Source organism: Gracilinanus agilis, chromosome 4 (genome assembly GCF_016433145.1).
Source record: "Gracilinanus agilis isolate LMUSP501 chromosome 4, AgileGrace, whole genome shotgun sequence".
Taxonomy (NCBI): Eukaryota; Metazoa; Chordata; class Mammalia; order Didelphimorphia; family Didelphidae; genus Gracilinanus; species Gracilinanus agilis.
In genome coordinates, this window is record NC_058133.1 from 191,912,390 (window position 1) to 191,924,088 (window position 11,699).

At 37.9% G+C, this 11,699-nt stretch overlaps 1 protein-coding gene across 1 annotated transcript in view; it reads left to right on the plus strand.

The window, feature by feature from the left end:
- KRT25 (keratin 25) overlaps positions 1–5,681 on the plus strand; it is a 13,535-nt gene extending 7,854 nt beyond the window's left edge. The window contains exons 6-8 of the mRNA XM_044676864.1: positions 2,333–2,550; positions 4,670–4,728; positions 5,572–5,681. Coding sequence (XP_044532799.1) covers positions 2,333–2,550; positions 4,670–4,728; positions 5,572–5,681 — 387 coding nt within the window. The remainder of the gene's footprint in view (positions 1–2,332; positions 2,551–4,669; positions 4,729–5,571) is intronic.
- Positions 5,682–11,699: the final 6,018 nt, after the last annotated feature.

An 11,699-nucleotide genomic window follows, 5' to 3' on the forward strand; every position in this document is an offset into this window, starting at 1 on the left:
AGAGGGAGAGGGAGAGGGAGAGGGAGAGGGAGAGGGAGAGGGAGAGGGAGAGGGAGATAATAGGTCTCCACTGGAGATGGTTTTTCTTCTTTCTCTCTCTATCCCAACCTTTGGCACATATATGAATTATGCTCAAAATCCTTCCATGACTCTCTGTTATGTACTAAGTAGACTCTTTAAGACCCTAAAGAGTCTATTTACTTAATAGGTAACAGAGTCATTTAGTAGGTAGCAGAGAGGGTCGTTAAAACCCCTAAAGAGTCTATTTATTTAGTAGTAAAAGAGAGTCATGGAAGGATTCTCTGTTACCTACTAAATAAATAGTTCTTTAAGACCCTAAACTAAATCCCACAACCTTGCTTTGAAGCTCTAACTTTTTTTTCCTCCCCACAATGTACCCTGAGTGCTTTCCATCTCCTGAACATGCTGTGTAATTTCCTACCTATTCTATTTCTTAATTCTCAATTGTTCTACTCCTGAGAAGCCTTTTTTAACTTTTTCCTCTTTTCTTGGTGTCCCAAGTTAGAAACCGTACCTAGCAGCAGCAATTTTCTTGTGGTTTTTTCCTTTTTAGACATCTGGTTCCATTTTATAGGATAGTTTTTCATCTGTTGATGCTCACCCACTCCCACTAGAGTATAAGCTTTGAATGCCAATTCCATACAATCAGTAACCCTGACCACTGAGTTTTTGTTAATCCCACAGTGCCCTGTACCAATCAGACTTTTTGAATTAAATTGAAAACCTCAGTCCTTCGCTATATGTCCACAAAGATAGAAGAGGGATCTAAGATTTCCTTGGCACAGAGTGGGAATTTTGCTCACTGAAGCACATCACAGACATCTATGATTTGGCATATGAAGTGAGGCATATAGAGATTAAGCAACATGTGAACAGAAAAACATGAGACAGAGCAATCAATAGGCCTACACTTAATAGTGTGCAGCCAGCTACATATTTTCAGTGGAGAAGGGATACTTTAAAAAAAGGTATTGATCTTTTCAGTAACAAATCTAGATAAGCCCATCCCAACATGGAATGTAAGAATGCCAAATTTGGAGCCACATCTCAGCTCTGCCACTTCCTATCCCTGTGACACTTAATAAAATCAGTTAGCCTCTTCAGGATTCAGTTTCCTCATCTGTAAAATAAAGTGCCTCTCAAATGATCTCCAAGTTATAGATGCTTCTTTGATCCCTAGAATGTATACAAATGACAACAAACCCTAGAAGTAGTAAAAATTCAGCTACAGAGCAAATGGCAAAGCCCAGAAGTGCTTAGGATGTATGGGGACATCTGCTCCACAGGAGAACTGGCACTACCAGTTCCTACTGCAACTGTCTTCTATTGTCAAAGGTCCTTGGCAACTGAGAAACCAGTGATTTTCTTAAATATATAAGCTATTAAAATGTAAAATATTTGGTGGTTGACAACTGCAATGAGCTAAATCTGAAATACTTAGAAATTAAGGATTTTACATCAAAATAATTCCTAAAAGGTAGTGTAGCATCCCGAATTTGGAGTCAAAGGACATGGGTTCAGATCCCTGGTTCTGCTATTTCCTATCTCTGTGTACTTAGACAAGACATGTTACTTCTCTCAGCCTTGGTTTCCTCATCTCTAAAATGAGGAGGTTGGACTGAATGGCCTCTCAGACACCTTCTTGCCCTACATCCATGATCCTATAATTTTATGACCCAAAGACTTGACTTGCCTGCTTGTGCATATGAAGTCCCAAAGGTTTATTATATGTAAAATATGTTAATTTAATCATAAATACATAATTAACACATTTCTTTTTTAAAAAACTCTTACCTTCTCTCTTAGAATTTATTCTAAGAGGGGCAGCTGGGTGGCTCAGTGGATTGAGAACCAGGAGGACCAGGGTTCAAATCTGGACTTAGACATTTTCTAGCTGTATGTCCCTGGGCAAGTCACTTAACTCCCACTGCCTGTCCCTTACCACTCTTCTATCTTGACCTGTACACAGTATTGATTCCAAGACAAAAGGCAAGAGTTAAAAAAAAGAATTAATACTAAATATTGGTTCTAAGGCAGAAGAGAAATAAAAGCTAGGCAATGAGGGTTAAATGACTTGGCCAAAGACACAAGGCTAGGAATTCTCTGAGACCAAACTGAATCCAGATCCTCCCAACTCTAGGCCTGCTCTAACTCACTATCCATGGTGCTATCTAGCTACCACTTAAACAAATTTCTCAGTGGAAGAATGTCACAAATCTTTGGATCTAAGTCAATTTCTATACATTCTCATGTTTGCCTGTAATAATCCATCTCATTAGTTCTTGACTTTCCATCAATTGAATCCTAACAGAAACACTCACTTGAATGCTCTCTGACTGAGACGGAAGGGAACTACTGTGTGCAGCTCTCACAAATCCAAGCCCAGATTGGAGCCCTGGAGGAGCAACTACAACAGGTCAGGACTGAGACTGAGGGCCAGAAGCTGGAGTACGATCAGCTCCTACATATCAAGGTGTCCCTGGAGAAGGAGATTGATACCTACTGCCTCCTGATCGATGGAGATGAAGGGTAAGTGCACAGGTGAAATAGTGAATGGAGTGAGGAACTTAGAGTCAAGAAGATCTGAGTTTAAACTTGGTCTCAGACATTATAAGCTGTGAAACCCTGGGAAAGTCACTAAATTTCCATCTGCCTCAATTTCCTCATCTATAAAATGGAGATAATAAAAGCATCTGGGCATTTAGATGGTAAAATGAATGGAGTGCTAGGCTTGTTGATAGAAAGACTCATTTTCATGAGTTCAAAGACAGTCTCAGATGCTTCTTAGCTGTGTGATCCTAGGCAAGTCTATTTGCCTCAGTTTCCTCATCTGTCAAATGAGTTGGAGAAGAAAATGGTAAACTATTCCAGTGTCTTTGCCAAGAAAATGCCAAATGGGGTCACAAAGAATCAGACACAACTGAAATGACTCAAAAACAGCAATAATAATAGCATCCATTTCCCAAAGTTGTTATAAGGATCAGATGAAATCATATTTGTGTGGCATTTAGCAGAGTGTCCAGCACATAGTAAGTGCTTAATAGATGCTTATTCCCCTCCTTCCTAGGTAAAGCAAACTCTAAATAAGGCAAAATATGTTGAACTGTATATGAACCTGGAACCTTACAAAATGAACGAAGATTAACTCAATCATAAATCACCCAGAAGAAAAAAATGTCAATACTACTAAAAGACTTTTCATAGCAAAAAAAAGTAAAAAAAAAACCTCTAATCTCATTCAGTGACTGAGTTTTCCAGTAGTTTAATATGCTGAGTGAATGCTCACAAAAGTTCTTAAGAAAATTTAATAGTAAGAGGTAGCAAAGAGCACCAGACCTAGAGTTAAGAAGACCCGAGTTCAAGTTCTACCTCTGATACTTAAATGGTTGTTAGACCATGGATGAGGCACTTAACTTCTCAGGCCCTCCCCTACCCCCATCCCAAGCAACTTTCAGAAAAGTCACTTGTAATCTTCTAATGTTATCTTATATTTCAAGCTAGAAAGGACCTTAGAAGTCAATGAATACAACCCCCTCATTTTATAGATGAGGAAAAGGAGATTCAGAGGTAATAGTTGGCCAGGGCCACAGGGTCAAGTAATAAATGAATGAAAAAATTATTTACTGTGTGCCTGGCCTGCAGCTGAGCACTGGGGATACCATCAGAAAAAGAAGCTGTTTTCAAGAAGCTCAAAATCTAATCAGGAAAGACCACACATGTAGGAGAATTAAACTGCTGCAAGAAAGGAGAGGTTCAGGAGTCTCAAGGCAAATGACAAGACCCAGAAGGACTTAGGACACACAGGGGCATCTGCCCTTTAGGAGCAGACCACTATGATTGGAAAGACAAGAGTAGATCTAAGGGTCAGCGTGGCAAGAGGGTATCTACCAAGGTTGGAGATGGGGGTCAGCATACAGCCAAGAGAGAAAAAGAAGGCATTGGAAGGAAGGTTGGAGGTTCTAAGGAAAATAGAGCCTCAAGAGGGGCCCTGTAGGTGGCCCCAGATGGGGTATTAGGAGGATTATCCATGGAGGTGGGAGAAGTGAGGCCCCAGTTAATAAATGTCTTTAGGGGATATTGAACCTGGGACATACTGACTCCAGTTAGGTGGAAACAGATAGAGAGAGAGAGAGAGAAACAGAAACAAAAACAGAGAGAGCTAGAAGGACAGAGATGGACAGACAGAGACACAGAGAGAGAATCAAGGATCCAGTAGTCAATAAAATCTAGGAAATTTTGTCTTTACCAACATAGAAAAGAGTCTCAAGTTCAGGAGTAGTTATAGACACTGGGGATGAGAGAAGAGAAGGCTCAAGGGGAAAGTGATAGCTGTCCAAGTATTTATTCTGCTTTACTACAGAGGGTAGAAAAAGGAACACTGGGCTCAAGTTAAAACAAAGCAAATTTAAACTTGTCAAGAAAAACTTCTTAACAGTTAGGGCTGTCCCAAAGTGGAATGAGCTGCCTTGGGAGAGGGAGATGACTCCCTTCTTGAAGAACTTCAACAAAAGCTGGATGCCTACTCCTTAGGTATGCTGCAGAGGGAAATCTTCTTTTCAGGAAGGGATTGGGCCACATGACCCCTGAAGACCCTTGAGACCAGGGTTTTGTCACTAAGCTTCTCCCCTTTGTGATTTTATTCCCACAGAACTTGCAAATCTGGAGGTCACAAGTCTAAAGATTATGGATCTGGAAGCCAAGCTAAAGGTAAATCAAATGCAAGTCTGTTTCTAAAATTCATTATTTGAATTCTAATCTGCATTCAAAATCATGCTCCTATGACCAGATCCCCAGATTCTAAGCTCCTTGAGAACAGAGACTATGTTTCATTTCATCACAGATTTTCTAGTGCCTAGCACAGTCTCTTGCCTCCAGGAGAATGCTAAATGTACATTTAATTGAACTTAAAATAGAAATATTTACAATGTAGTCACTTGACATTTATTAGCTGTAAAACCTTAATCTTAGTCTGCTTGAAATCCACTTTGTCTCTCTATAAAATGGAGATAATAAAATATATACTACTTGCCTCACAGGGTAACTGTGGGCAAACACATTGCAAACCTCCAAATATTAAAGAGATGTAACTTTTTATTAATATTTAGTGAATTTTTAAAATGGACATATGCAACTTTTGAGAGCCATAACTGCTCATCATAAATATCTAAAGGCATTTTCTATTAGCATTTGTTATAAAATGTGTTATTTACTGAAGACCTTCTACATAACATTCCCTTGATTCTACTTGCTTCATTCTGTATCAATTCTTTCTAGACTTCCCATGAATCTCTGATTTCCTCATCTTCCTTTCTCAGAGAGCAAGAACATTCCCTTCTATCCACAGATCACACTTTGTTCAGCCATTCCCCAATCTATGGGCCACCATCTTGTTTCCACAAAGGGTGCTGCTATGGACATCTGCACATCTATACAAAGCCTCTCTTTCTGACAACCTCCTTGGGGCACATGCTCAGAACTGGGATCGCTGGGTCATGGGATCTCTCTGGCACTTTCAAAATTCTAAAGATTTCTTTTCTCTTTCCTTTCCAGAGCCAGGAAAAGCCATTGTAGTGAAAAAGGTGCTTGAAGAAATTGACCAGCGAAGCAAAGTTCTCACTACCAGGCTCCAGTCTCTGGAAGAGAAGACCCCAAGCAATTAATGAAGACGGGCAGAGTAGAGGGGCTCATGTTCAATGTTCAAGTTTCAATGTTCGTTTAGAGAAGAAGAATCAAGAAACTATCTGGGTACATGAGCAGCTCTTAAAAAGGAAGAAAAAGATGTAGTTTCTCCTTTTAGTTCCTGAATTGTAGCTTCTTTCTGTGCAGTAAGTGTAGCCAAGTTTGTTTAGCCATATTACACACACTCACACATTCCCATAAGGTAGCATCATCTGGAATAACATCATCTGAAGCAGCATCACCTACAACAGTGTCATCAGTGTAAGCCTGGGATGGCAATGACTACTCAACTTGACCTCATCTGTTGGGATTTCTTAGTATTCAATAAACTTTCTCCCTTTCGCAAGTTATCTTTTGTGCCTTTCGTTGTTTTATCTCCAAGATTCACAGTTATAACATATGTGGTATGAGATAGTGGAAAGAGATAGCTCCTTGCATCTAGGAAAGCTAGGTTTAAATCCCATCTGTGACACATTATGGCTGTGGGACTCTGGGTAAATTTCTTAATCTCTCAAAACTCTTGATCTGTGCTGTCAAAGTCAAATAGAAATGGGAGCCACTAATAGGAACCATTAGGAAGCAGCTAGGTGTCTCAGTGAATATAGCACTGGACCTGGAGCCAGAAGACCTCATTTTAAATCTTACCTCAGATGCTTCATAGCTGTGTGTCCCTGGGCAAGTTACATAAGCCTATTTGCCTCAGTTTCCTCATCTGTAAAATAAACTGGAGAAAGAAATGGCAAACCACTCCAGTATCTTAGCCAAGAAATCCCCAAATAGGGTCACAAAGAGTTGGAGATAATTGAACAACAACAATAACAAAACTTAATTACCTAGCTCTTGCCCTTCTGTCTTAGAATTAAATTTATATTAAGACAGAAGTTAAGAATTTGGAAAAAAGAAGAATAAATACGTCTTTCTTCAAAGTCTCCCTCCTATGAAGCATGGTTTGGCACTTTAAAAAGATATTTCCTTGAAGTTTTTCCTAAGAAATCTCAAAATTAGAAAGAATCTTTCAAGACATACAGTCAGGAATCTTCTTGATTGATTGGTGGTTGTTCTCCATCATACTCAGAGGCCAAAATGACATAACTCTGTTAGAGTCAATGTCTGACTGAGGCTGATTAGCCCAATACAAGCTCAGAAAGCCCTGCAATCATTGGTCACAAAAAGCCCATATGAACATTTGGAAACACCTGCCTCTGTTACATACTCATTGAATGACTGTGGACAAGTCATTCTCTCAGGGTGCCAGGCCACTCTCTAAGTCTATTAAGTAACAGACATTTTGCCAGTCTGCATCACTGAAGGTCATTATCACACGAGAAGTTCCCAATATTGATGAAATCACAGATTTGACCCACCAAAACTACTCAATAATGCTTTATTAGTAGTACTTTGGTTGAGCTCATTTATTGAATTTGAGGGAAGGGGGTGAGCTCTTAATCGTTTTTTATGTCTTTGACCCCTTTAGTAGTCTGGCATTTAAAATGCATAAAATAAAATACATAGGACTACAAAGGAAATAAATGATAGTGAAATATAATTGTCAGAGACAGGTAGGTGGCTCAGTGGATATAGAGAGCCAGGGCTGGAGATGGGAGGGCTTCAAATCTGCCCTCAGACATGTCCCAGCTGTGTGATGCTGGACAAGACACAACTCCCATTGGCTAGCCCTTACAATACATGGTACTGATTCTAAGATGGTGGTAAGGCTTTAAAAATACAATTGTGAAAATTATTTTTTTAAAAAGCTAGTTCAGAGAGCCCATATTAATAACTCCTTTATAAATGAAGCACTGTTTTCTTTTTTTTAAGATAAAGGTAAGATTAACTGAAAGAACGAAATAAAGCAAAATGTAGTCCAAAGCAGAATCCTTAGAAAATAAACAGACCCTTTCTCAAATACCCTCAAAAATTCCCACTTACAATCCTCCTTTATTATTATATATATAAACATTTTAATAGTCATTTTTTAGAATTTTGAGTTTTAAATTCTCTCCCTCCTTCATTCCTCTCCCACTCCTCAAAAAGGCAAGCAATATGATATTGATTATACATGAAAGAGCCAGTTTTCAAAAAGATCATAAAACTCAGATTTAGCACAGGATGGGATCTTAGAAGTGATCTAGTCCAACTCTCATTTTACAAAGGAAGAAATTGAAACTGATAGAATCAAGAAGATCTATGTCTTGGGCACTACTAGTATCTGACCCTGGGCAAGTCCTTTAAGCTTTCCATGCCTCAGTTTCCTCATCTGCAAAAATGAGTGGGGTTGGACCTAAAGGTCTCAAAAGTTCTATCTTACTCTAAATCTATCATCTTTTATCAACCGATTTGCCCAAGATCCCACAGGTAGAAAATGTCATGTATGAGAAAGAAACTCAATTCTTATGAAATGCTTCAAAAACTCATGATGTGGGAAGGAAATGTTTTGAGTGTGTCGACACTGCTCCCTAGTGAAATTAATTATTACCTACCTCATAAAAGCAGTGACACCACCCTTAAATTTCTTCACTGTTTTTATTTGCTGTCAGATTTGACTCATCACAGTGCTTTCCACCCAGCACCCAACAGTAGTGCTTAATAACTGTTTCCTCTACCGAGTCACAAAGGAATTTCAGCAGGAGGACTGAGTGAGGGACCATTTCCAAGCATTCCAAGCAAGAAATGTAATGAGTTGAGGTTCAAAAACCCAGCAACAAATAACAAAAAAGGAGGGGGTAGAAAAGAACTCGTCACAATGGAAACAGAAAAACCAGAAAGGAAAGAGAACAAAATTAACAACCAAAGAAGAGGCTTTAATTCAGTAAATAAATGCTATGAAACAAAAGAAAATAGCGTGGAAACCTCAGGAGGGAAGGAAAATGTTGTAGTCCCCAGGAAAACATAATAGCCATGTGTGAATAGTCTTGCAATAGCTATTTTGAATTACAGAAACAAATACCTTCAGAAATTTCTTACTGATTTCAGTGGAAGATCTAATATCATTTCCTAAAGAAATTAACTTGTACAAAATCGCACCAGACTTTCTCAGGGTACCCATCAATTGGGGAATGACTGAACAAATCATAGCCTGATGGATGCAATGCAATACTATAAGAAGTGATGAAGGGGATGATTTCAGAGAACACTGTGAAGACTTGGGAACAGAGAACACTGAGAAGACTAATGCAGAGTGAGGCGAGCAGATTCAGGAGAAGTAGTTATACAATTATGACAAAATTGCAGAGAAATTCAACTTTGAAAGACTTGATAACTCTGATCAATGCAATGGTCAGTCACAGTTCCAGAGTTGACCATCTGCCTCATTACAAAAGGATTATGGATTCAGGGTACAGAAAAAGACATGTGTTTTTTAGAATACAGACAATGAAGAAATTTTTTTGTTTGACTTTGCATATTTGTTATAAAGGTCTGGTTTTTTAAGTAAATGGAAGAGAAAGAAAATCACTCTTTGTTTACTGAAAAAATATAGTTTTGAACCTGCCTGTCTTTTTCTGCACACTTGAAGTAACAAACAGTAGCATTCATAGAAGACAAAGCTTGCGAAATAAGAGATGAAGAGGATGTGACATTCATTTATAGGAAAAACCTATGTAGGGAGCTTTGGGGTTCATATTATTCAGTGTAGTTGTCTTTACTGAGATTATCTGGACAAACATGTCAACCAAAGACTTTTAAAATGAACAGTATAAAGCCATGCAATCCAATGGGACCTCCCTAAATATTCATTAAGTCATGAATAAAATATTGCTTTAAAATGAGCTAATTTTGCTGTTCTTCAAAAATGGCACTCCAATCTCCCAACCCTATGCCTTTGTATACAAAGTCTCTCATGCCTGGAATGCACTTTTTCTTAACCTCTGCCTCTCAAATAAAATCCCAAGTTCCCTTCAAAGATTGGCTCAATTGCTAATAATAGTTAGCATTGACAAAGTGCTTCACAAATATTATCTCACTTTATCTTCTAACAATCCTAGGAGGTAGATGTTATTATAATTGTCATTCAACAGATGAGAAAACTGAGGCAGACAAGTTAAATACTTTACCCATTATTACACAACATGTCTAAAGTGGGATAGAACTCAGGTCTTCCTGATTCTAGACCAGCACTTTATCCTTTGTGCTATCTAGTTGCTGCCTTTCCTGGTTCCCTAGCTATTACTAGCTCCACCTTATGCACACAAAAAATACTTTGCTTATGGATTCATTTTGAATATAATTACAGAGGTATATGCTATCTCTCCTAATAGAATGAAAGATCCTTGAAGGCAGGGTCTGTTCCTTTTTTTCTTTTGTAACTCATTTAGGTATATATATATATATATGTACTATCTATGTATGTATACATATACATAAATGTGCCTGTGTCTGAAATTATGCACATACATGTATATGTAGATACAGAAACATGATTGTATGCTTATAGACCCATATATACATGTGTGCCCATGTGTATATAACCCATGTTGTACATACAGACATATACTGAGTTATACACATACATGTATGATATACATGTGTATATATTTGCATGTGTACATTAATACAAAATAATGTGTCTGTGCGCACAAACATGCATTAGCCACATTTATGCATATATGCATGTGTGTTATATGCAATCTGTGTGTACGCGCATATGCATATACACTTATATTTTTATATATTCAAATACATAGAAAAAATTATGTGCTTTAAATTTTTTTTCAAGAAGCAAATACATAGCCTAGCACAGAGGAAATATTTATTAAGTACAAGATTTCCCAAAAATCTTAGGGTAGTCTTAAGCTGTAGCTACACTAAGGCTCTTGGAACATCTCATGTTTGCGGACTGATTGAGATTATCGTATAGTAATCGCAAATCAATCCTATTCTTCCTTCCAATTTTGGAAGATGAATGTACAACTGGAAGTAATCAACACTGATATTTCTTTCTTGCCATGACTCAGATCCCTACAGAAATGTTGAGAGCTTGAATCCAAATGGAAGTAAACCATTACTCATTAAAAGCTAAAACTGCCAACGTGACATATCCATCACTCTATCCTGGGTCATCTCTTTTATAATAGATATTGCCTAGACATCTATCATAAGCTCAGGTCTCAGGAGAATGGAGAATGTAAATTTTCAGGCAAGTGTTTCCTGGAATAATTCTAGTTGAAATGTTTTAACTGATGAATGATCAATAGAAAAGCATTAATTATAAGTCCAGAATATAGGATCATAAAATCAGAGAATTTGAGTTGGAAGGAACTTTAGGGGACATTAAATTCAACTCCATTCTCTGAAAGATGAGGCCAAGAGAGCCCAGAGAGACTATGACTCAATCAGGTCACACAGCCTATAAGTGTCTAAGGCAAGATTCAAGCACATCTTCCTTACAATTCATTATATCTTGTTGAAGACTTTTGGTCAAAATATATATGAAGAATAATACTCTTCTAGGGCATTTAGGTGGCTCATGAATTGACAGCCAGGCCTGGAGATAGAAGCCCAGGGTTCATATCTGGTCTTAGACACTTCCTAGCTGTGTGAACCTGGGCCAGTCACTTAACCCCCATTGCCTAGCCCTTACTGCTCCTCTACCTTAGAACCAATACTTAGTATCAATTCTAAGATAGAAGGTAAAGGTTTTAAAAAAAGAAAAGAAATTCTTATAATTAGAGTTGAAGTAGAAGGGGCTGACTCATGCAGAAGTGGGTTTCCTACCCCCCCTTTCCTCTGCTTTTCAGTTTCCTTTTGTGTGTTGTCTTCCCCCTCTTAGAATATAAACTTCATGAGGACAAAGACTTTCTTTTTTTATTAATATAAGCATTCAGATATATAAATTTTCCTCTACTGCTTTTGCTATATCTCATAGGTTTTGGTATGCTGTCTCATTATTAACATTCTCTTTAATGAAATTATTTATTGTTTTGATGATTTGTTCTTTCACCCATTCATTCTTTAAGATTAAGTTATTTAGTCTCCAATGTGTTTCCATGGTCCCTTATTAC